General features: G+C 46.1%; 1 protein-coding gene across 1 annotated transcript in view; it reads right to left on the bottom strand.

Annotated features, from left to right (window-relative positions):
* The window catches only part of LOC144175801 (cytochrome P450 4V2-like), a 54,768-nt gene that overhangs the window by 17,258 nt on the left and 11,838 nt on the right, over positions 1 to 25,672 (bottom strand). Inside the window, exons 2-7 of the mRNA XM_077704803.1 lie at positions 14,222 to 14,334; positions 10,653 to 10,738; positions 7,005 to 7,192; positions 2,729 to 2,795; positions 2,513 to 2,639; positions 357 to 509 (exon numbers count right to left, since the gene is read on the bottom strand). Of these exons, the coding sequence (XP_077560929.1) occupies positions 357 to 509; positions 2,513 to 2,639; positions 2,729 to 2,795; positions 7,005 to 7,192; positions 10,653 to 10,738; positions 14,222 to 14,334 (734 nt within the window). The remainder of the gene's footprint in view (positions 1 to 356; positions 510 to 2,512; positions 2,640 to 2,728; positions 2,796 to 7,004; positions 7,193 to 10,652; positions 10,739 to 14,221; positions 14,335 to 25,672) is intronic.

Genomic DNA, 25,672 nt, shown 5'->3' with positions numbered 1-25,672 from the left:
ATTTAATTTACGTCCTATAGCCTGAGTCGGTGTTAGTGTATTTACGACTTGCACGGGCACAATGCTCGCCGCTTTGCTAAGGGCCCCATTGTTTTTGGCCCCATTGTTTCGTCTGTACAAATGCGTGAAATAAAATAATTGAATTGCATTGGAAACAACGCCCCTTGGTGATATATATGCGTTTGGTTGGCAAGATACAGCTTCAACCAATTTGTTTCTATATGTCTAATGTGTATCAAAAGTATTCAATGTAGAAATTGAGGCAACTATGTCACTTCTGCGATAACACATTCAGAAGCCCACACAGTGCACCAGATACCTTTTGAGATGTGGAAGTTGGCAGCGGCGTTTCTTACCCCAATGAGCATAGCCGTGCACTCGTCGCGGACGTCGATCTTGGTCAACGTCCCTTCTTCGGCCCACATTCGCAGAAGGATTTCGAGAAATACGTTACTCGAAATGGGATCTCTTATGCCCTTCTTGTAGTCGGCCAGTCTCTTTTCCAGTATCTGCAAATATATTACCTACGGTTAGAAACGTGAATGCGCAGCTTAAATGTCACCGTCGCCGCGCCCAGTACGATTTTTGGGAAAGCATTTGTTTTAGCTCTACGGCTTCGAAAACTTTAATGCCTCATAGCCACAAATGGGAAGCTAGTGGAATTGCCCTCTACGGCAGGCCGACGAACTGAGGCGCCCTGTGGTGGTAAAAACGTTGGTTGTAGATAACTCCTTTACCCACGGCACGGCAGTACTCACCCGAGAACATCGACCGATTTCACCATCGCCCGTCCTCGCGAACAACAAAGCACGACTGCCCATCAGCTCACTTCCATCGTCCTAGTGTCCAAGCGCCAGTGCAATGGTCATGCAAAGTACCCCCTTCATACCGCTGATCCGCACACCCTCGTACCTTTGGCGACTAGGCTTCTCTCGGGGTATGCCGGGCAGTGTGTTTGCGGTGGTGGCATAGCCGCTGGCAATAGGCCGGTCAGCTGTTGAAGGAGGTTGCGGGAGCGCTCTCGGCGAGGGACGCTGAGGCGTTTCCCACAAGCTAAACCTCAGGATTGCGATCGCCCCTGATCCAGCCCTGCCTTTACACAACGACGTGCTGTATATACAGTCGCTTATGGGATTGATAACCGATAGGGTGATCTTTTCTCTAGAATCCATTCCCTGAAAGCTCACGAATAGCCAACAACAAGAATATAGTGGTTTTGTACGCGTACACGAGCAGCATTCTTTCCCCTGTTCCAACGCAACGGACGGAAAGGGCAACGTTGAAGTTTCCTGACATCGCTTTCCCTCATTCTATTTCAGTGGTTCCTGCATTTTGTCTTCAATACGTGGCGTGCACGGACAACATAGCAATGTTTAAGGGCCAACTGCAATGAAAATCTCGAAATCTTCAAAACATTGTTTCCGTATAACCTACCTAGCACACTGCAACATACGAAATATGGCAGATGATATGCGTGCATGCAGGGCGCAAACCACTAGCAAGAACCAACGCTTTTCCAACCATTATCGAAAAGAGCTGGACCATTACGGCCTGGATGAAGTGACGATGCATCGAGCCATCGGCTCGCCGGCCGGAGAAAACCTAGTCGCAACCACTTCGCGCACGCCACAGCCCCAGGAGAAGCACACCAAGCGAAGCTAGAGCTGTCCTCCTGGCTGGCCGGCGGGCCAGGCACCCACTAGGCCGGAATGTCGCTTCCGAACCAAGGGCGTTTTCGTGATTCTCCGGCAAGTGCCGCATCGTCTGCTACGGGGCTATTTTAATCGTTTCTGGCTGATTAATAAAGAGATTCAAGGGGCTACTATTCATATCCAAGTTTGTTTGTTGGTACGCACTGTACGCTTAAAATAGGTTTCGTTGAGGCGAAATTTCAGTGCAATTGGCCTTTGAGACACCGGTTTTTTAGAGCTGATTTCCAACTAGTTACACTCCGTAAAACGGTGAGATGAAAGAGAAGGGCACGTGCGCCGTGTATCTTAAACTGAACTGAAGCACAGTACACTTTTCACAAGTCTTACCAAAAACGCGTAGCTTATGACGCCTCCACACACGTCATAAAACCAGCTGCTCCCGAAAACATTTAGTTTTTTTCACAGGCCTTGTAAGACAGCCGTGAGTGAGCGACCCCGTTGAAGCAAGCGCCTCTAAAGATGTATGTAAGTACCGCATTGCAGCCAAACGCAGTCTTCTATACGAAGTTACGCTAGGTTAGCGTGCGAATCTATGAGCAAGGTGGATCACCAGGAAAATCCTTAGAACTTAACTGAAACAAATTGCGAAAGGGTGTACTGAAGGCCTTGTTGTTACATTAAATCGTTTAAAAACAGCTTCTTCTCTTCCTTTTGCTTTTCATGTATATTTTCCGTCGAATTAAAAATACGCAGAGTTGTTCGTCAGCGTTTGTGTCGTCTGTTTCTTCCTTAACGGGAACGTCATTGGTAGGAATCTCGGGATAACTTGGCGTAATAGCGAATGCCTCGGGAAAGCTTACAGTATCAATGAAGTTGTTTGCTTTTTCGATGTGTCGCTTCATTTCCTTGCACTCGGCGGTAAAGGCGTAGATGCTGTCAAACCAGTTGTGGAATTTGGCAGCGCGTTTCGTGACGGAGTCAGAAATGCTGCAATGGCAAAACAAAGCTACGTCAGTCATCAAGCATTGTCGGCGAACGATTGTTCTGGTATAGACAGAAAAAAGCAGTTCACTTACGCATCATGAGTCTTGAGGTATTCTACTCGCTCAATTTCATCGTCATAGTCGACGCCCATCGTGGTTTCTGCGTAGGGTTAATGATGAAAATAACAAGAAAGCTTAATTGTGTATCACACTCACCGTTCCTGCGAATATTGAGCGAGTGATGTGATTTCTAGTTTCATCTGGTCATAACGATATCTGGCAAAGCTCGGCTGCTTCGGTTCTTGAACCCGATTACGCTTATCAGCCAAATCACAGATCCCAAGGAACGTTAAGCAAATTTCTGTTCGTTGAGTTATCTTCTAGCCAATTCTCTCTTAAAGGTGTCCTAAATTGGGCTCCGAAAGTTGCAATTTTCGCGCGGGCGATCGTTGGAGCACCGTCCGAGAAGGTCCTCCCGCAAATAAATTTGAAAATGTTAAATATTGACCAAGGTATCGTTCAATAAATAGTGCCCGCTCTGAGGCCTAAGGTTTCGCCCTTTCCTTACGCCTCACAGCATTGGGAATGCAACGGGCTTACGAGCGCAGAGCAAGACCACCGAGGGACACCTGTAAAGGCCCTTGTGCTCCGAGAAACGCGCAGCTACTGGATTTTCTCAGCGGTACTTCACGCTGTTCTTTAGCAGCCGACGCGCATGCTCCGCCTACTAGTGGTTTCGAGCGGGCGCCTCTGGTCGCATTGCTCCTCGCGTCCGTCGTGCCAGCATCCACGCATTAGTGGGAACTGGGCATTTGAGTTCTAGATATGGGGCCCTTATCACAACGCGCTCGCTCAGGGCAATTTTTTACCATTTCTACTAACAACTAACGGCCATCTTGCGTTTCTTATAAATGCGGCGCTTTCGCGCCAAGCAGGTTGTTCAATGGCCGCTTCGGGCGGAGAAGGTTAAGGCACCGCCTCAGGTATTCTGTCGCCGTTTTCCGAAACCGCGCTGACGGCCATCCCAAACGCATCCCAAACGCCACAGCTTATGTCGATTCGTGCGCGCGTCGCCCACCATGCAAGAAGATGCTTGCGTCGGTCACGTGGGAAGCGTTTCCAGATGCAGGAGACGCTTCGTGCTTTTCCGCGCTCATATATTATCTATATCTTGCAAACGACGCAGCGTCTACAAACACAGCTAAGCTCGTGCGAAGGATGGTGCCGATCGACATTCGTCCTACGAAAATACGTCAGGCTGGAAGTCGTTCGCAGCTCGTACAGAAGACCACCCAACCACCCAAGCCACCAGCGTTCTCTAAAAGCCGGAAACCGGCCAAAAGCGGTGCCGTAGTCTTGAGAAGGACTGTCCATTAGGCAAATTGGCACTGATTCGCAATGCAAACAGCACAAAAACGACCGTACCGGACAAGGTGTGAGACAGGACACGCGCCATTTGTATATATTGTTCTCCTGTAAATTGAAATTTCAATTGCTAGTGAGCGCTAGTCATGTATCCTAACTTGTCCAAGTCCGTCGTTCTTGCGCTGTTTGAATTATGAGCCGTAGTCTTCAGCGCCAGCTGGGTCATAGAGACCGCGTCACTGAGGTACACCAACATCAGCTCATTCAAACTGCAACGGTGATTCACAGGTAAGCAAGGAAACAAATAACGATCTTTTGGCATGTTTGTAGAGCCCTTGCATTACGCAGAGATGTAATATTGGGTGTATGTGGCCGAGAACAAGTACTCTAGCGATTGCGCGCGTGAAATCACGATCCCTGGAATCCTGTTCATGGTCCCTTTAAAGGGGAAACTTTTGAGTGCTGTTTTCTCCTCTATTCTGTTTTTTTTTTTTCATGATCGACGCCACTACATTCCTCATGCCTGAACCATACTCTGTATCGCCTACAGTTATGGATGTGGAACGCAGAAAAATCTTGGGTGAGCTCTGACAGGTGCTTTTCGACGTCTTGTTGAATTATTCGGCTCTAAGCACCAGCATTCCGGGAATGGAGGTGCGTGCGGACGGTACGGCCATTACGCCAGTCGCCACCACAATTGGCAAGAGGCGTCAAACCAGTAAGAGCAATGAAGGAAAGCTTCTTAGAAGTTGCGGCATTTGAGAGCATGCTTTGCCGTTTTCTGCTGTGAAACATCTGTCAGCGCTTCGCCAACCCAGCCTGTTTTGGATGACCGCGAACCTACTTATTTGGTCAAAAGAACTCAACTGAGCTACACAATCTCGGCCGAGGTGCCTCTCAGATGCGCCTACGCTGATTCGCATGTGGTCGCTTGTGACAAGAGACTTTATTCGAATCACACTAGAGTCGTAGTGCGAGCCCTGCGTGGCCGCTGACTACATCTTGCCGGATCTATAAATAAAGTTCTTCTCTCTCTCTCTCTCTCCACCCGCATCAACCGATACCGTGGAGCGCCTTGCGAACGTTGAACACTTCTGAGTACTTTTTCAGGGCTCCATGAAGAATTTGCAATATTCAGGGGAAATGTTTATGCATTTTCAGTAAAATCGCTGTTTGCAGCGCGAAACTGCAGGCACTCTTGCTTCGGATCGACGCCAGTAGCAATAGTGCCCTACCCATTCTTTCTGGAAGCGTTTCTTAAAGCGAGTTATGTATTGCTCTAAAATATCTCTGGATCTAATGTTCTTACAGTGGCTTCAACGTACGCATTAAGAGTAGTTTCGATTTACAAAACTGACACAGTCGCCAATTCAATTGAAATTTTGTCAGTGTTTCAGCGTGTTCGATATCAACGAGATGTGTATACGTTGTTCTGTTTCTGGATCATTTAAGGCTTTTTCGCAGCAGTTATTGTTGTAATCTGTTTTGCACTGCTTAACTAGACTTTTGAAGACACTGGACGACAATAATGTTTCTATGAGAATTCCAAAAAATCCAATGGAGCTCACACTAACACTTAAGACTTGAAGGTAGCGATGCTGTACGCTACCTTCACGACCATAACGATGGTGTAAGTCCACGATGGCAGCAGATTTGCTTCTTCTTCACGGCATCAACGACTTTTAATCCATCACTGTTGCCATAAGTGTGACAATTCCTTGATATTTTTTGAAGTGATAATAATTGGACATCCCCTTGGAGATGTGTACGCTATGGCGTGTCGTTCTCGTACCGAGAAAGTCTTGCCACGATTACGGCTAAAGTTGGAGTTTTTCTTTGGGCAAGCTTGGCCAATATCCTTAAGTGAGTACCCCAGGCTTGAGAAACATGCGCCAGGGACACCCGGCGGTCGTCGCGAGGCACGCAAACTCGAGCGCTCGGCATTTTCTTGGTATGTGTAACTGCGTACAGGAAAAATTACTAGTTGCTAAACAGCTTTCCGGTTAAAAAAAGTTTAGTGAACGGACGTTCCTTATTAAACCTTTATCACTGGGTTTATATTTCAACTGCGGAGCTGCTTAACCTTTGTTGTGTCCGTGCGGATCGTCAATAGGGAATCCCGCTCGACGAAGTAGAGAGGAGGGAAATGCTAGGCCATGGAGTGTGAGAGAAAGTGGCGAGGAGGCACGGAGCGCGCGAGCATGTGTTGGGATTGCGCACCTCAAGAAGAAAACGCTTCCCGTGGTCGGAATTGAACCTGGGTTCATCGCGTTATAAAACCGGCACCTATCCAATTGCGGTATCATCGCGTACTTGACGCAAAGCATCTCATTTTGGTTCAAAGTAAGGGCGTTGGCTTTGTACTTTGGTGGAGGTGAAATGGACTTTGGTTTAGGACTTTGCAAGCATGAATTTAGACTTGAAGACGCCTAATTTTGGCCTTCGATTTATCTCAGTTTGCATAGAGAAAGCTCTGCTTTTTAGCCATCTTTCTCTTAAGAAAGGGACAGTCTTTAGAAAAGCCTACTCAAAGCTAGTGAAGACCGCCAGCTCCAATGTTTCCTCAGTCTTCGTATCTGAATTTCCATGCTGGCCGAATTTTTTTTTGTAGGATTCCAAATCCCATGTATTTTTATTTGCCCCATTTTCGGTTTACGAGCTCTGCTGTTCCTAAGTGATGTTTTCCTTCAACTGCTTCTTTTTATATGCTGTAGAGAGTTGATGCTACCGGTCCTATAGTGTGTAACAATGTTGAATTAGTTTTGTTGTTCCGTCTTTGCGTGCAATAGATCACTGCAATTGTCTTATGTGGGGCGTACGCGCCTCAAGCTGCACAAGGCATCCTTTAGCCTTGCACCCCATATCGACTCGGATAGTCTTTTTTACTGCACAGAGAGAAGTATGCGACTATCTGCCTAAAATGCAGCTGTAGGTTATTTACTCGTGTGGGCCTGTGGCCACGTGCGCGCACGCATCTGCTCACATTTATTACGACGCCGCTTACCAAGCAACACGCCGAGGGAGGCCGCACGAGCAATGGGGATCATGTTGAAAAACTCATCCCCCATGCTGGCCACTTTTTTCATCAGGCGCTCTCCTCTCTTGTTCAAAATGGGGATGTAGCCCTCGAGAATGCGGAAGTGGTAGCCGGGCTTTACCACCTTCCGACGGCTTCTCCAGGCCTCGCCGCTCCTGTGGGGCAAATGCGACACCGCACGGGCTTAGCAATACGTTTACCCGGTACTGCAAGTGGTCACCGTTACACACGAATATACTGGTGACCTTTTGTGGCAAGCAAAAATGCTGGTGGAATCATCTGCATCTTGGCGGTACAATTTATCAGAACAAAATACGCACTTTCTGCACGCCCATGCACTCCGCTTCCTGGCTCAGTGACTAGACACAGCTGACTCTTGGCGGAGCCCCTGTGCCTTTCCTGTTCTTTTTTAACTGTTTAGGTGCGTGTGCGGGCGCGTGCGTGCGTGCGTGTGTGCGTGTGTGCGTGCGTGTGTGTGCGTGACTGCGTGCGTGTGTGCGTGTTATCATTACTATTATCTTGTAGTCTATCTCTCCTTTGCCTCTGCTATCCATTAGTCTGACATCCCCTTCCCACACACCCACACCATCAGGTGTTGCGGTGTCCAGCTCTAGGATTGACAAATTACGCCTCCTCGTGGACATTCTTTTCCTTTTTTTCTTGTCAAATAATTCATTCAATGTTTCTGTAAGGTGCGGTGTTTTACGTCGGACGGGCCACAGCCAAAGTTTGTCCCTTGGGGAACTAACCCGAATATTTCGTACTAGTTAACAAGTCCGACTGTAATGCCTACCAAAGAGCATTAAACAAAGGAACCCTCTTCGAAGCTCATAGCTACACCATAGGTGCTGGTCTAACCTTATTGTGCTTGAAAGAATAATTTTTACTTAGCGTATGCTCTACTTTATTGTCCCCACCGTGACGGCCTAGTAGCAAATATCGATACTGAAGCGGTTTAAGTGCCAAAGACGTCAGCATGAATCTGTCCACTTGAAAATCAGTTGGAATGCTTTTCATTTACCCGCTCATATTTGTATGGGAAGCGCGCCATCGGCGTCCATAAATAGTAATCCTATCGCCTCTCTAACAGTACGAGATGCACGCATATCGATGATAAATTTTCTCCAATGTAGTTGCATCGCGCCCTTACTTATATCCCCGTTTACAATATGATCATGACTACAGTGAAAAAGTAAGAAACTGAAACTTCAAAATTACCTAATCTAAGTTGTACTCTAAATACAAACTTACAGCAGTAGACGCCATAATTTGAGCTTGGAGAGAGCACCGGATTTTGTTTGAGTAACGAGAAGTTTGAATTATCAGAATTTCTGATAAGTATGGCTCGGGGTAACGTGCCAATTTGTGTTGTAACGGCACATTCACATCTATTTAATAATACAATATTCATGCGCAATACTCCGGTGCAATTCACACTTCGAAAAAAAACCGCGAATAGACGGCTTAGGCAATTCCTTTGCTTGAAAGTTCAGACCAAAGTTTTTGATGCCAGCTAGGGCAGCAACTTCATGGCGTGAGCACGCACAAGGTTGCCAGCCGTCTTGTTTTTGTTCTGTCTTCCTCATTCTATACGTGGTTGCTGGCGCGCGGTTCCGCTTTGACACGTGTATGCACGTAATTAGTGACAGGAGGACGATAATGTGCAGTCGGAAGGCAAGATGTACACATATTTTCCGGCAGGGACAAGCGAAAAGTACGAATTAACCGAAATTACGCAATAAACCAGTTTGAAATAGGCGGCTTTCAAATACATTGAAAACATAGCGGGCCAATGAAATCCTAAAGCATGTTTGAGTTAAACAAGAGTTCAAATTATCGGAGTTTGAATTATCGCGAGCCTACTATACGCAGTTACACCCAAACTTCCTTGTCTTGTGCACATTACCTCGTGTTATTTTGCAACTCAGCCAAGCTAAACGAAGGGGGCCTTCCTGTTTGTGGCAGAGATGGGCCTGCTATAAATAAAAATTGTCTGCTAATAACAAGCTCGTCCGAGGTTCTACCACGTAGCGCTCGGGGGTGTGTTTCTACATCACGAACGCTCGGGGGTAGTGCGTATTTATACCCTGCTATGCCAAAGCTTATGCCTAAACAAACTGATAAAAGTCGTATACAAAGCATGTGTGATTGCTCACTCATTTTTACCAATACGCGCATTGCTGTTGGACAATCAATATGTTAACGTGTACGCCGCATGCCACAAATGAGGTACGTTAACTAAGCGGTGTAAAATAGTGAGTATATTGTGAAAATTAAAAACACAGGCGGGGTGTCAGCCGTGAAGCGACAGCGCAGAGCTCGCGCAACCTCAAGGGCTGTTGGCAGCAGGCTACAGGATAAGTTAGGTGTACTGATACTTGAAATGTCTAACAATGCTTTGTAAAATCTCAAAAAAGGTCGCTCTGATCCTTACGCAGAGCCCCCGCTAATGTTGTAAGGCCATTGGACGCAATTGAGTTGGAAATGAATTGTGATTGCAGGAAAATATCACTTGGAACCCGAAGATTACATTCCGTGAGATGATCTTTTAACAGCCATTTGGTTACCGGTAGAATCCTGCAATGATGCATTGGAAATAGAGCGAAACCGCAACCGGCGCTTACTTCGCCGCGCAGTGACGACAGCTCCCAACGTGGCATATACGTAACTTCCACTGACTTCACGATAGCTACCACGTTGGTAAGCAGCGTGGACGGCGAAAGGCAGTGAACTTATCTAATGCTCTTATCTCGAGCAGCGCTACCTTGTTTAGCCGTACCGACCTGCCTGCGCTCACATTATGTTTTTGAATGTGCCCTCTCTTCCACCAAGTGCATAAAAATGCGAGTTGTCTGGCGTTTCGCATGCGGCGCACATGCGAAGATTCTCTAGCAACAAATCGCGGGGTGGTTGTTACCAGCCTATATATTGTGTACAGTTTGTCCACAAACACGGAGGCGCATAGGCGGCTTTACAGAATACGTTTAAGAAGAGTTATAGACGAGGGGCTGAAATGTAAGTGGAACCTAAATACCTGCGGGCTAACTTGCTTTACCATGCTAACTTGCTTTAGCAGGAAAGTATTGCTCACCTGACCAATACTTTTTTCTTCTATCTGTGTTCTTGTGCATGCTATAGCAAAGATACGAGTATCTCCACACAAAATCAGCACGCCAACTCGTGTGGAAGACATTCTGGCTCAAATTAGGCGAATAAAATTTACGTGGGCGGGTCACGCCATGCGATTGAGGGAGTAGCTGACACTTTACCGTAAACGGAACAGCGTTCGGCCGAAGACTCGATGGAGAGAAGGGGTTCAAAAATTTTGGGGGAAAGAGTGGACACGGAAATAGCACCCTGAAGCCGGGACCGGAAAGTTTTGGGAAAGGCCTTTGTCCTGCAGTAAACGAAACCAGGCTGCTGCTGGTGATGATAATTAGTTGATTAAGGGCTCCAAATTAACTTTTATTTAAGACGTTATTCTTGATGGTGTTCAGTAAACCCGAGGGAAGGCACGTTCTTCCACAATAATGAACAACAGGAAAGAATTAGCAAGGCGCACCAACGCTCCGCGTAAGAACTTATACACATTGCGGCACACAAAGAAATACTCACAGTGTCAGCATGCCTCCTCCTACCCAGGGCTTCAACATGGAGTAAAAGAAAGACCGGTCCACGTTCTCCGGGTTGGTGAGCACGCTCTGCGCATGCAACAAATACCGTCATTTTTGGTGAGTATAGGCCTCTATCTCGGTATTGAATTGTGCGCGCAATTTCGCTTTCATTTCTAACTTTGGCGTGTTGCGGGCCCGACCTTGTGGAGAAAGCAAACTCGATGCGTGGTGACGAGTTGCAGCTACACACTACGGCGTCGTGAGCTGCAGAGGTGCTGTACCTCAGGTGCGTTCTATTGCTCCATTTCCTCCGTAACTGGCTTCAATGCACTGGCGTATGCAGTGTAAAGGAGGCCAAGGGACTGCCTGCCACCCCTGAAATGTTCTCCTCGAGGATATGGAAGCAACGATCTAGGTAACAAACTCTGTCTCTCACGAAATAATTGCTACCGGCAATTACTTTAACAGCGAAGCCGTTTTTGGGTGAGGCTTTCGTGGGTCCATAAGTGGTAACGCGGTCGCAGTGATGTGGAGATGGCACAGCCCGGACAGAAGTAGAGAAAGCGCCGAGAATAAATGCAGCAAGCTAAAAGAATTCCTGAATGAGACGATCCAGTAGGCCAAGCTTTTCTAAACTGCTAAACGTGGTGCAGCATTTGTACTTGCCAACAATGTGGGATAAAAAGAATACAGTAAGCTTAGTTAAAACAAGACATCAATTCACAGATGATACCTTCATTTCTCTTTTAATTGAATATACACGGCTGCTTGATTTTTGCCACAGAAAATAAAAAAATACCCCGTGAAAAACAAAAAGCCCTTGCGGCGCTCCTTCGAGGCACTGTTATAAATTTAAGTATAACAAAAGGTTCTAATAGATGGTGGGAACAGTGGAACACGGCCAAAATTATTTCGTGTAAACGGGGATTGATGTGCTGGTTTCGAGGAGTTCTATGAAGCTTAGCCTTGCGATAAGGACCTGCCTGGCAGCTTGGCTCTTGTCATCAGTGGTCGCGAAGTAACGTGAGTGAAGCCAGGCTAACTTTTTTTTGCTTTGCCAGTGATGCGCCAACCAGATACAGTTTTTGGGTTACACGCTCTCACATAAACAATGAACGATTTCGCAATTTCAGTGGGAGGAGGGTGGGAAGGCAGACACGGCCTTCCGTTTCCAAGTCAGCGCAGGCCAGGTACTGTCGATGGGCATCAGTTTAAGTAAAGGTGCTAATAGGCGCTTCTTCGCACAAAACAGACATAAAAATTACTAAGCCACCACAATTTGAGAAAATAATGCGCACTACGGATCTATAAGGGCTCATTTTACTGAATGAAAGAATCGCGAAAAAATAGAATTGCTGAGGCTCGAACCCATGATGTAAGCGTTAACAGCCGTGACGCTACCCGCCAGGCCACATAGGCGCACCCGAAAGCTCATTTCAGCAATAGATTAACAAGGTTGCGGCAGATTTCAAAACTAACCACTAGACAACGGTGGGTGCAACAGAAAGTGTCCCGCCTCTATTGACTTGTAAACGGAATGTCGCATAGTGAACTCAATAGCAGGAGAGTTGAGCAGCGTACGGCATCATCCGCAAGTTTTTTTGTTTTTTTTAACGGAAAGCGGTTTACGCTTTGGTTCTAAATGAAGTCCTTCTTTCACCACCGGTTCGAGACTCCGCCTTTTTCCGCTGCAAGGGTCAAAAAGGAGGAGAAGGCCGAACGGCAACCTCATCGGGTAGCCATGCGCAGCACTGCACCGCGCAAGCGGCCGTCCAGTGGTGTTCGTGCATCGCCAGCAGCGTTCGGAAGGCACGCGTGCAACGACGCCGCATAAGGAGCAAGCCCGACGAGGACACTTCTCTCGCCCTGCCCCTACAATGCATGTACTAGTCAGTGTGAAACTAGTAAATATTTAAAGTGTTAGTGCCAACATGCAGTTTGAGTACGGAAGAAATGAAATGTCTTGCAGTTCTTTATGAACTGCTAGCTGCTATAAGGAAAATCAAATTATTCTCTCTGTTTTATAATTGGTTTCTAGTGTAAAATGAGGAACGCAAGTTCTGATGCATGGTTAAAATCTCGTTGGGGTAAAGAGAAAACACACTCGTGTCATGGCTTCGAAATTTCTACAAAACCGTTTACGATATGTGAGAGGCCATTGACACTAACTTTTCGGTCCTCGGGCTTGCTATTTTTCTTTCTGAAGGAATCTTCGCTAAGCGGAACAGATATTCCACTAGGACACACGATAGAATGGACAAGTTGTATTGAGCCAACTGGTTCTGCATTTCTCAGTGTCATGTTTGCCACCGGGCACGTATTTCTTGAGTTCCCAAGAAACTGGCAAGGATATATCACACCTGGCCTTCTCACGCCAGCTCACCGGAACAATGTAGTTTTTTTGTGATAAACTAACCAAAAATAGTCCACAATGAAATTCTACCCAAGCTCCGCAAAGCGCCAAGCGGAAGCATGGCAAATCACTGTAACATATGCGGTGACTAGAGCAAGCTACCTTGAAAGGAGCTTGTCCAATCACATAACTACCGTGCGTAGAAACGACAGCAGAAGCAAGAAAAGCCTTTTAACATCTCTAGTCACGGATTCTGAAGGGAAACTGACAGACTGCATTACACTAAAAAAAATCTGCAGAAATTCAGAGGATTCTCTACGAATGCGTAGCATTGTTATACCGCTTGTGTTGCGTGTGAGTTCTTCGCAGCCAAATTTTGGTTTTTTTCCAAATACTGCCTGACCAATTATCTCCATTTACGCTGCTACAAGGATTACAGGTAGAAATTCCTCGATAACTACATTATTTTGGAAGTGCACGGTCAGCCATTTCCCGTATTTTTTTTTGTTTTCTGATTTTTCAGTTTTTCAAAACTTCGTTCAACCAATATTCTTCAAAGTGATTACAAAGTGACTTCAAAGTGATTATCATAGTGATTACAGGTGCAACTTCCGCGAAATGTGCATTATTGTGGAAATGCAGGGGGTTGTAGGTGTCGCCATTTTACGTAATGTTATATTTTCTATTATATCATTATATAAGGTTACAAAATACCGGCACTCTTTTCTCCGAATGTTCGGAGACGAAGCCGTGATCATTGGTCAGACCGCATCACGTGACATTTGTTTACGCTGCGACGGGTCACGGGCACCGCCGTTTTGTTCTTTATGCGTTTCCTGACGGTCAACTGGGGTAGTCTCAGCTTGTCCTTCCTTCTCTGCGACTGCGCGCAAATGGCGTCGTTCCGAACGATAACGCGCTTCCCAGAACTTCAGCTGTAGAAGTGTGTCCGAAGATGCCGTGTTGCTGCGTCTCCGGCAGTGTTTTTTACAAACGGCCTGATCAAAGTTAGCGGTGAGGCTGCAGAAGCGGCAATCTGGAAACGCTAAACAACAAAATGGCCGCCATTGCTCACTTGCGTGCCTCAGTGACGGCACTCTGTATCTTATCTAGTGATACTAGTTCGACGCTACCCAAGCTGGCTGTAAGTGGGGGTGCTGGTAGTTCGAGAAAGGCGGGAAATATTGAAGACTCCTTGATGAGCCTTCGTAATTCACCTCAACGGTTTCCGGGGTAGAAGCCACCAGAAATGGGTAGGGTCCGTAATATGCAATAGTCACGTCTTGGTCGGCAATCGACTTGAACATGCCCCGCAGGTAGTTGAAACACCCTGCAGAAAGAGATGAGACAAGAAATCACGCTAAGAATGCAGCTGTACAGCCGCCGACTTTTCAATAATATCACGGCAGCGTCGATCGGAGACTGGTTCAACGGCTTATCACGGTACACAGCGGCGAAACAAGTGGGGGTAGTTCGAAGAATTCTCATGCGCAGGAATAACGCGCCAGTGCAACCGTCGTCTGCTAGGCTGTTCCTGCAACCCCTATGCAACCCTTTTTTGCTAGTTATAAGCCGCCTTGTCGTGAACAAGGCACACGCCAAATCGCGGTCACCGCCCCACAAAGAAGATAGCTGGCTAATTAAGGGGAAGGGGTTGTGTCATGCTCGCGCGAACAGCCTAGCAGACGACAATTGCACTGACGGGATCTTTCTACGCATGCGTAGTAGTCTGGTTCGATACGCCGCATTCCACCGTGATAAGGCGCTGACCAACCCCCCGGTCGACGCTCCCACGACATTATTATTGCATTCGGTTGCTGTATGTTCAAAGGAAAGGCATCAAAACGCGAACAGTACGGAGCGAGCGCTAGATGCAGGCCTTTCGCCATTCATGTGCTTTCTTGTTCAGGCGCTACGGCTGATAACCAAAAAACACAGCTTCACCCCGCGCAGCCGGGAAGGTCCAAGCATCGTGAGGCCTCGGCAGCGGGAATGTGGAGAGCGTTGCCGTCGATTTTGAACCCTTCTGTACTTCTGGCTTTGTAACGTCAACAGCGCCAGGTACAAAAGAGTGACCGCAAGTGGACAGTATTAGTCCCTACGGCGTAGGCGCTGGGTGCAGGCCTTTCACCACGCATCTCTTCTTTGTGTTTCAGGATGGTGTTTGTGCACCGAAAATGTTTTACAGTTGTTCTGCCGTGCCCAGGAATGTGCCTGAGTATTGCTTACGACCGCGTTTTTGTCCGTGCTCTGCTTCTTTGTGAGGAAGTGGAGGAAAACCCTGGGAAGACCGTAGAAATATTCAAAGAAAGGTTGGATCGGCAACAGGCCATTCAAGCAAACGTTGTCAATATAAAAAAATCACCTTCAGTGAACCAAGGAGGCGCACAAAACCTTTAGCCAACGCCGGCGGCAGTTAGAAAACGATGTGTTAAAACTACAAAATAGTGCCGGTGGCACCGCGAATCTGAAGTTGGTTGTAGATATCATTCAGGACAAAATGAGGGTTCAGGTAGCCAAGCAGGCCAGTATAGAAGGCCGCAGTCGGACATCAAACCTTCTAGCGTTTGGCGCACCGGAAGAGCTAAACAAAACTGAATTGGTTTTACATGAAAAGACAATAACTTGGTTCATCAAAATTGGGTGTCACTTCTATTCAATGAACAGAACTCGCCGTTTGGGTGCGCGCTCTACGCAGCCACCGAATATTCTGCACTTTCACGATTACGGAGAAAAGCAGGCACTTTAAAAAACGTATCATAACTAAAAAAGACGGGAATATTCATTGAAAATGACTATTGCACGGGCACACTCCGGAAGTGGAAACTACGTAAGGCAAATGTGGAAGTAGACCAATCTGTGGGCGAAAAACATAGTGTTACATCACAATAAAATCAGTATCAATGGGCAGGTTTTTGTTTACGATGATGCTCTTAGATGCCGCAGGGCTCTCCGAAAGCAGGACGAGTTTTCCGGCCAAGCAAGCTCCACCTACAGTTCATAAGATCAGTCCTCAAGCTAGTGCGCAAAGAAACAGCCGTATTTTATTCCTAACCTTAAACGGGTCATGGCAGGCTTTTTCAGCACACTAAATAAATACGCGCAGTCAACGTCATCTGTGCCAGGTGTAACTTTTTTACGTGCCGCGGAAAGCTCACACTATCGTTACAAAGTTTGTCACAGCCTTTCCGACCCTTTTCTGCCGGTTTTTGGACACCGTCATTTAAACTAATGCACGTCATTTATTGCCCCATGTGCGTCACGAAGCAGAAATCCCATGGTATTGGACGACTTTTTTCTCACACCTCTGGCGAGCAGACGCGACGTCTGCTTAGCGTCGGCGGGTTGTGGCGATCCGTAATGCATTGCTTTATTTAGTTGTATGTACAGTCATGGACAAATAAAATACGTACACAAAAATATGAGCCAGAACACGCAAACGTAAAAAAATACTGTCCGTGGAGGACCAGCATTAACGAAGTATTTGTGCAGTTGGATCGCCACATTTCTTAAATTTCTTTCTGTGCTTAAGCCACGTGTGGATTTGACTTGCATGGAACGAAATCGCGCCATTTGGGTGTTCTGGTTAATGTTTTCGTGATCGCGTTTGATTTGTAATTGACTGTCCCTCCGTGTATCGGCGGAAACTAATTCAGGATCCTGTAATGCTGGAAGCCTTATCAATCAGACGGAAAAGCTACAAAACATTCGGGTTTTTTTTGCGATCCCCGCCTATGCGTTATCCCGGAACCGTGGTTACATTTTCTGATTCCTTACTTGAAAGTGTGCCTCCGAGTGTTTAGACGTGACAAGGGTCCCCGCGGAGGCCGTTTGGCTGTTGTAACAGAACGTGGTATCGATGTAAGCGTCGAGGAACAAGTAGGTAATCATGATAGTTTGTTTCTGAAGCTATCGTTTAGCGAGCGCGCGTTTATTAAGCGCAGAACACTTTAGAGGCTCGCCTTGTCGTCGTAGATCGCCCCACGACGTAACGTCGGCACTGCGTCCCACATAAGCTTCGTAGGACAAGCGGTTTATATAGTCACAGCCGTTCGAAACTTGTGAACCGCTGGCACTTGTCATACATCTCCCCGTCGTTTAGCGCAAAGAAAAATGCAGTTGCAATTGACGTAAAATACATGTAATTAACCGGCAGCCTACGCATTCATTTAGTTAGGAACCCTCGCTGGGTTGGTTTTCATGACAGTAAGCGGAAAAAAGTGGGAGTGCAAGAAAAAATTCCGTGTTTCAAACTTCTCAGTCAGGAGCTGACACGTCCTGACTAAAAAGCAAGCACAAAAAGCGAAACTTTTGCTCGCGCTGTTTCAGGCAGGGGCCGCGCAAGCATTGCGAAGGCGGGAGATTTGAAATGCGTTGGTCAAACTTCCGTTCAATTCATCAGGAGAGGAGTGAGACAGGGCGGCGAATAGAGTGATGGGTGGTAGCAGTGATCGGCAACTGCGCCACAGCCCATTATAGCGAATCACTGCTCTGAAATTCCGTCAGCATTCACGTTGAGTGGCAGGGCTTTAATTATTGTGTTTGTGTGCTGTTTATTGGCCTCCGGAGGCTGACGATTCCTTCATGCAGAAGTAGTATATGTATTTGCACACTATTACCGGCAAAAAATATGATTGTATCGGGTGAATTTGACCTGCCTGGCACAGATTGGCAGCCCATGGGCTACAGAGGGTCTCTTTCAGCGGATTGTATAATGACACAACGTTTTTACTAAACCTCAGTATAGGTAGAAAAAGTAATATTGTACCATAGTTTGTTTCGTTTTGTTAGACATGGGTAAGTGAGCAGAATGAATTATTCAAGTCAAATATAATAAAGATTTTTCCATGTCAGATGATACAGCACTCATAGACTAATTCGATTTACAACTTGAAAACTGCGAGGATGATGAAAAACGCCATGGAGGAAGTTTAGCACACCAGTTTAATAATGCCTAAAAATTTGCTCCAAATGATGATGATGATGGTTAGTGAATTTTCATGGCGCGAGGCTTACTATACCGCGCGCACAGATGGTACTTTACTGAAAACAGTATAAATATCAAATCCATCAGCACAAATGCGTAAAACGAAAAAGAACGCAATGAAGATGGCTGGTGTAGAGGGCCACTTTTTTATTATGAGTGGTATGAAACCAGGTGTAAAACTTTGATTTTTGATCGATATTTAAAAACTCGCATAAGGGAGAGCACGGCGTCCACGGTTGAAACGTGTGATGAATGTAGTGGGATATGTCTGTATAGCTGTGGGAAGTGTTTCTGTCGTTTTGTGTCGAGGACCTTGCATTAGATGAGGATGAGGAAAATGGATAGGCAATATCTCCACACCTGCTACGTAGGGGTTTTGGAGAGCCAGAGAGCAGTTCTTAGTGCGTTAAATAAGTCTGCCCAATCCGCAGCCTTGCTACGGAAACTTCCGTGTGCTGGTTGTGTGAGCCTGTTGTGTATCGTCCCAAGAGGGGTTTTGTACGGGCAATTTGTAGTCGTCTGTTCACTCCAGTCTGCTTGCCATGTTCTGCGATAGTGTTCTTTGATATGTGGCTTCAGGTCACTGTAGAATAGTGTTGGTAGGTTCACTGTATTTATAGTGCAGCAGCAGCAGCCATTTGGTCTCCAACCTCATTTACGACGATCCCTCAGTGTCCTGGAGCCAAACACACATTCAGTTCGACAGCCAAGGCATATGTAGAGAGGCTGATCTTAAAAACAACGTCGATGACGTGGTTTTTTGATGATTTTACTAACCGTTATGCATCCACCACACTCGGAAATTCTGTATAAATGACAGACTTTGGTTACGTTCTTTAACAACATGACTTGGGACAAGAAAAATGAAGGAAGCTCACACTAACGCGTACGACCGGAAGGTGGCAAAGCTGTACGCAACCTTCACGACCACGGTGAAGGCTTAAGTAAACGATAACAGCCGATTTGCTTCTTCTTCGCTGCCGCAACGACATTTACTCCATAAGTGTTGTTGTAAGTGTTCGCTTCTTTCATTCTTTGGAAAGGAATAATCACTGGGCATCGGATAGAAGGGACGTACGCTATGACGTGTATTTCTCGTTCCGAGCAAGTTCGCTAGAGTTTTTTCTTTGGCCAATCTTGGTCAACCTTCCTATGTTGGTAAATTGTGACTTGATAAACGTGCTCCGGGGACGCTGGGGGGTCACTGCTAGGCACGAACACACGAGTGCTCGGCCTTTTCTTGGTTGTGTTGGTTTTTGGGCGGTCACCGCGAGGTCCATGCTCACTTGCCCGCGCTCGGCAATTTATCGGTATTTTTAACTGCGGACACGAATAATTACGATTTTCTTAACAGCTTCGATGTTGAAATATCTTACTGGTAAACAAATGCATGCTTCTATTTGTATAAAATTTGGGACCTTGTGCAGCACAGGACACGGTGAAGGCAGTTTTTGATTCGTCACTGCAAACTTATGCACACCAATATTTTTCCTGCCAAAAAAGTGTTGCAGAATTGCATTTCTTGATGCTCGCCTTTTCGCAACCTTCAAAAATGACTGGTCGCCGGACACTGGGCGGTGCTGGCAAGGCTATAAAAGATGGGTACAAATTGTTTTACAGGTGTCAAAAAAAGAGATAGCACACTAATACGCCTCCTCTCTCCCCCTGCGTGAGAAAGGAACACGAATGGATGAGCATTTCGAAAGAGCTGGGATGTGGACGTATAGTTAAAAACATGTGCATAGGAATAGTCATTGATTGATGGAATTTTGAAGGCGTGTAACCGGACAAGATAAGTTTGCTGGTGCGCTAAGCGCCATTTGTCGCATGTTAGGGCTTTGTACCGGGCGGGTACGGAAAGCCCTACACGAAAGGCGAAGCCCTAAGCGCAGAACTGCGTGAGCATTTTTAGCAATTTTTGTGGCTGAGCCATACACAACATTGGTGTTGTCTCTCCGGGACCCTTCCAAGGCTGTAAAGAGCAGCGGTAGGAGCGGTTTGTCTTTGGCGTACGATTAGTGCTATTGGACCTTCAGGACGTGTATTGTTTTTAGGCATTTGTGTTTAATTTGTTTGATGCGAGGGATGAAAACGAGTTTTTCGCGCCAAGCTGCACCTTCAGAATTGCAGTTCTTTCCTACAGGAATACAGTCACTACTGAGTTTATTGTCAAGATCGGACTAGATTCTGCGCCTTTTAGAGGATATCACACTGCTATTTGCAGGATTAAATATACATCTTTGTCTACCTAGCGAGCACGTTTGTCACTACAAGCTTGACTTGTCTTTTACATATGGACGTGTTACTTGATTTGTAATATATCTGTATCTTATCCTCATATATTGAAGAGGAGATTGAGGGTGGCGATGTTTTTTCATCTTTACTATATAAACAACGCTCCGATCGTAAGTACACCTTCAGGGACGCCATTTTCCTCCACGTGAATCTTTGAGAGAGCTGAATTGACTCTAAAGCAAAATGTTCGTTCAGACATGTAACTCGAAAGGGTGTTCAACGTGACACCTGATGTACCGAAAGATGTTAGGTACCTCAGATTGCGGTAGCCCCACGCCATATCATTAGCATTTAGTATATCAAAACGTGGTCATGCATAATGGTTTATGGATGAAAGCGTCTTTATTGTGTTATTGTGGGGCGGCAAGTTTATCATTTGTGAATTTTTCCACCCTGAAGCCTGTCTGGCAGCTCCCGAAAAGGTCTTTGTACTGTAAAAAGTACGCGTCTTCTGTTAATTATCTGTTAGAGAAGCTTACACATGCAGCTTGTCAGTGCAGTAGGTCGATAACTTACCGAAGAGGATCGGTCTTTCTCCTGCTTCAGGATATCCATCACGATGGCGTCCCTCCAAGACCTAGGAATGCGCCCCACAAGCCATATTTTGTTGTGTAAGTGGAAATGTGTTTGAAGTGTGCCTCCGTGTAAGTGTTGTATCGTTGTGTATGTAATTTGGTCTGCTTTGAAGCTGGACACATATCTGCCCAGGGCAGCCCTCAGCTGATGAAGTAGGAATTCAGAGTTGTGAGTGGAGTTAAACGAGTTCTCGTGTAGGGACTATTTTCATAACACATTTTACCTTGTATGAAAGTCTGTAGTTTGCAGAACGGGACACTTGATCGAAGTGCTGTGCAAGTGTGTTACCCTGGTCTTCAAGGGTGTCTCCTACTGTGCCAACCAGGGGCAAGCTCTGTGTCCGTTGTGTTTCGAGTTTTGGTATTCGTGTTCATACCTTGTGAGTCTATGTATAAATTTATTGGTGTCAGGAAGGAGCTCCAACACTCCTTTTTTTTTTTCTCACGGCGCACACACTCCCCAAGACCCTTGCCCGTTTGAGAGATTAAGGGTTCTTTCGCAAATCCTTGCCCAGTTTGCGGTTCTCTGTCACTGCAAATGCCTTCAATGTTAATTTCTTGATAATTCTCTCAGGAGACGCTGAAATAAACCCCGATCCCCAAAGTGTTACGCTTGAACCTCGCGTGGATGCCATCTCCAGCATAGAGCAGTCCCAGACCTCTGTTCTTCCCGAGCTCGCATGCATTCGTTCCGTGCAAGCCAACTTGCTACATGCTGTATCCCGCCTTTCTCTCCGCGTGGACTGACCAGTTGGGCGGTTCGCCTAGTTCTGTCGCCACCAACGACACTATTTCAGGACCTAACATCTAAACTTGAGGTACTAACTGAAAAATGCGACGACTCTGAGAACCGCCTCCGTCGTTCTAACCTGATATTTTTTGGATTACGGGACACCGACGGCGAAACGTGGGACGAATCCGATGGCAAGATTGCCTCATTTTGTTCCAGAAATATTTCGCTGAACAATAATAGCCGTGATATTGAACGCGCGCACAGGCTAGGCCGTTCTCGCCCCGGAAAAAATCTACCCATTATCATTAAACCTACGCACTTCAAAGACAACTCAAACATTCTTTCAGCTGGACCAAAACTTAAGGGTACTTCGTTCTCTATTCGCGAGGATTTCTCTTTACGCACACGACTACCCCGGAAGAAGCTTCGTGCACACGGCAATCAGTCCTCAAATCCGGCCATAAATCGGACCAATACAACTATCGCCCCATCGCGCTAACCTGCATCGCGTGCAAGCTACTAGAGCACATAATTTATTCCCATACCGCTGCTCACCTGGACAATAACAATTTCTTCTTTCACAACCACCACGGGTTCCGCCGGTGTTTTTCATGTGAAACCCAGCTTTTCCAGATCATTACAGACGTTAACCTCAATCTCGATTCTTTTTCTCAAACACATGGCATCTTTATTGATTTTTCCAAAGCTTTCAACCGTGTCCCTCACCAAAGACTGATTAGTAAACTCTCGTGACTTTGCCTGCACCGCTGATATTATCGTGGATTAGATGCGTTTTAATAGATCGCTTCCAGGTCACCCCCGTCGCCGGTTTTTAGCCACGCACAACCACGGTAACGTCTGGGGTACCGCAAGGCTCAGTCCTCGGCCCTCTTTTATTTTTAGTCCACATTAATCATTTACCGTTAGGCATCTCCTCCTCCATTCGGCATTTCGCAGACGACTGTGTTCTGTACAGAAAAATGTCTTGTAAAAATGATCAGCTTCTTCTCCAAAACGGCCTATCCCACTTAGAAAACTGGTGGTTGCTATAGATGATGCAACTAAACGTTTCTAAATGTAAATTTATGCACGTCACCCGCAAACACTCTCCCGTTTGCTTTACATACTCGGTTACCTCAACTGACTTATCACGGTTGGAGACCTACCGGTACCTCGGCGTCCTTTTAAACAGCAAACTAACCTGGTCTGACCACATCCAAAATCTTGCAGCCGATGCCTCTAAGATCCTCGGGTACATCCGAAGATCGCTATCAAGCTCACCTGCTAGAGTCCGCCAGCTGGCATATACCCCCTTTGTACGCGCAAAGCTTGATTACGCTTCAGCAATTTGGAACCCCCATCAAACTTAATTGATAAATTATCTTGAGTCTATTCAAAATCGTGCAGCCCGTTTTATTTCTTCAACATACGGCTTTCCTTCGAGCATCTCAGCTATAAAGTCGTCCTTCGGTCTCCCCACACATGTTTCTAAGCGGAAAATAGCAAGGCTCTCTCTTTTTCATAAACTATATTATTCATTTCCCGACATACACACCTCATTATTGCTACCCCCATTGCGCACCTCACGCCGCCTACATAACTCAATAAGTAGAAGCACCTGCATGGCTCCACAAATACGATCAACAAATCTTTTCTTGCTATTGCCATAGAGGAGTGGAATAACCTGCCTGTATCTATAGCAACTGAACACGACCCTAATAAATTCAAGATGTCCTTAAGAGTAGACGTATACAACTAAACCCCATGACCGAACAGCGTGTAGTCCAACCAAACCCAGATGTCAGTGTATAGTTTCCACGTATCTTAGCTGATGTTCTCCTTGCTCTTTTTATTCGCTGTTACCCCATGCGCTAATCTAATTGTTGCTGACACATCCTCCTACTATTGGCGCCCGATGTGTCGTGTCCTTATTTTCTCTTGTGACTACATGTGCTCAAACTAGTGAAAGGATCACTACAACCCTGTTGTGCGCCAACTTTGCTTGTGTACCCTCCATACTGCTGGCTCAGCTTTTCATGGATGATGTTAACCTGCTGTATTTTCTCCCTCGGTTTTTTTAAGCCCTTGTTACCCCATGCAGTCAAACGGCTGCTGGGATGAGTCCCTTCTTGTTTCTCCCCAAAAACGTCTTTCCCTGCTTTACATGTTGGCCGATATTTCTCTTCGGTGTTCCATTTGTTTTTCCTCCTGTCTTGTTTTTCTTTTGTTTCTCCGAACATGTATACGCTTTCATGTTTCTCGCTTTCCCCCATTTGTACAATCCTCCTTTTATTCCTGTTGTCATGTTTGTGTAGTATTCTTGTTCTTGCTGTTGTCTTGTTTACATGGCTTTGATATTGCTCCTGTGTTTCCCCTTATTTCATCATGACCATCGAAAGCCCTCCTTTCTACCCCACCCCCCTTGTGTAATGCCCAAGCAGGGCCTTTAAGGGTAATTAAATGATGATGATGAATGATATCCCAGGTCTTGTTCTGGGCGCCCGTCGCTCTCCTATAGTCCCTGTTCTACCAAGGCCTCCTTGGGTTGCGTGCCGCAACGGTGGCCGGTGGAATGGATTTTTCGGTGCGTCAAATATGTTCGCCGTGATGCGTTTGCTTGCTTCCTCCACGTGTAAGTGTGTGATGGATGTGCAGTGTAGTTTTGATGTTTCTGTAAAGGTATTTCAGTTCGCCCTTTCTTTGTTGAACCTTTGTGGGAAGGTGAACTGTTTAAGTAATTGCCCATTTATGATAGTGTTGTGGAGAAGTGGTCAGTTACTCCCAGATGGGTTCGTGTCCACGCCCCACTGAGAGACGGAAAAATAACTCATGTGTGACGTTACGATACTGCTCGGCACCGGTATCCGCACTCGCGGAAAGCGGTGCCGATCAGTGTCGTAGTTTGTGACCGGATTTGTACGGGCTACTTTTTGGTAAGGCTGGTAGCAAACATTTCGTAAAAGATTTGGGTATGGTCGACAAAGAGCATCACATAAGACAATTTCGCTAATGCCAGATGGCACGTATATGCTCAACGCGCCGGAGGACAGTGCAGCTAACGCCGGCATAGTGCGCACATCACACACTAGTTCTTCGTTTACGCGTGCTTTAGTAACTTTCATTGCTTAGCTCATCATTGTTACTGCTATAAGAAAGGTAGTAAATGTTATCGCAAATAGCTTGTTCGGCAAGTTTATATATAGGGTTTTTCATTTTCGGGTTTTATTGTCTTTAAATCGCGGGCTATAAATCGGGTGCTATTTTTCAAACAAATAGCCGTGGAAAAAAAGGTTTTTTGTGAAAAACTCTCAAAATTGTTTTTTTTTTGGTAAATCTACAGGTGTACTAAGGAATAAGCTCAGTTAATTTGTTAAGGTATCATGAGCTTCTTAACCTTACGCATTAAAATATTAGTTTTTGTTTTCAAGCTGGGGATTGGGGGAACATGAGGGTATTCTAGCAAATACTCTCCGAAATTGGGCGTTTGTTTGGCAATAGAATAATAAAAATTACACTAAAGAGCATTGATTACTTCTAATAACTCAATTATTTTGTACACCAGAACTTGTCACGCATTTTTTACATATTATTGCTTAGATACGTTATCCTCTGCATGCGCAACATATCGGTCTTCATTCCAGACCGGTCCGATCGTTGAACGCATCTCAGCAGCGATAGAGTTCTCTTGACATCACATAATCCATTGGCTAGGCACAACAATGTCAGTGGCGCATTTACCAGCCTGGGGTAGCGATCGGTAGAGTGATGCCAACTCAATCAGTACGAAAGCTGTGCTTGCGAGGATTGCTTCCAGCAAGTACTGATTGAGAACGTCGGACCACCAGCCTGTTGTTCCGCAGACCGCTAATTCCATTCGGTGAGAAATAGGGTTCAACCCGATTCTCCTGAAGCATCTTCAGGCGGTAAAAATCCGGTAGAATCAAATTTTACCCGAGAACTAAGAACCATATCTATATCCCATGTGTAATCTGGGTTAGATTTTGTCCGCCTCAGTCATTCGCGACGAGCTGCCCATGATACTACGTAACTTCAGTGCGAAAAGTAGCTGGAGTGTCGC

The sequence above is a fragment of the Haemaphysalis longicornis genome, unplaced genomic scaffold (genome assembly GCF_048455015.1).
Source record: "Haemaphysalis longicornis isolate Haplotype H1 unplaced genomic scaffold, Haemaphysalis longicornis Haplotype H1 scaffold_3, whole genome shotgun sequence".
In the NCBI taxonomy this organism is placed as follows: domain Eukaryota; kingdom Metazoa; phylum Arthropoda; class Arachnida; order Ixodida; family Ixodidae; genus Haemaphysalis; species Haemaphysalis longicornis.
Note: the sequence above shows the minus strand (reverse complement) of the source record. Positions and strands in the feature narration are given on the sequence as shown.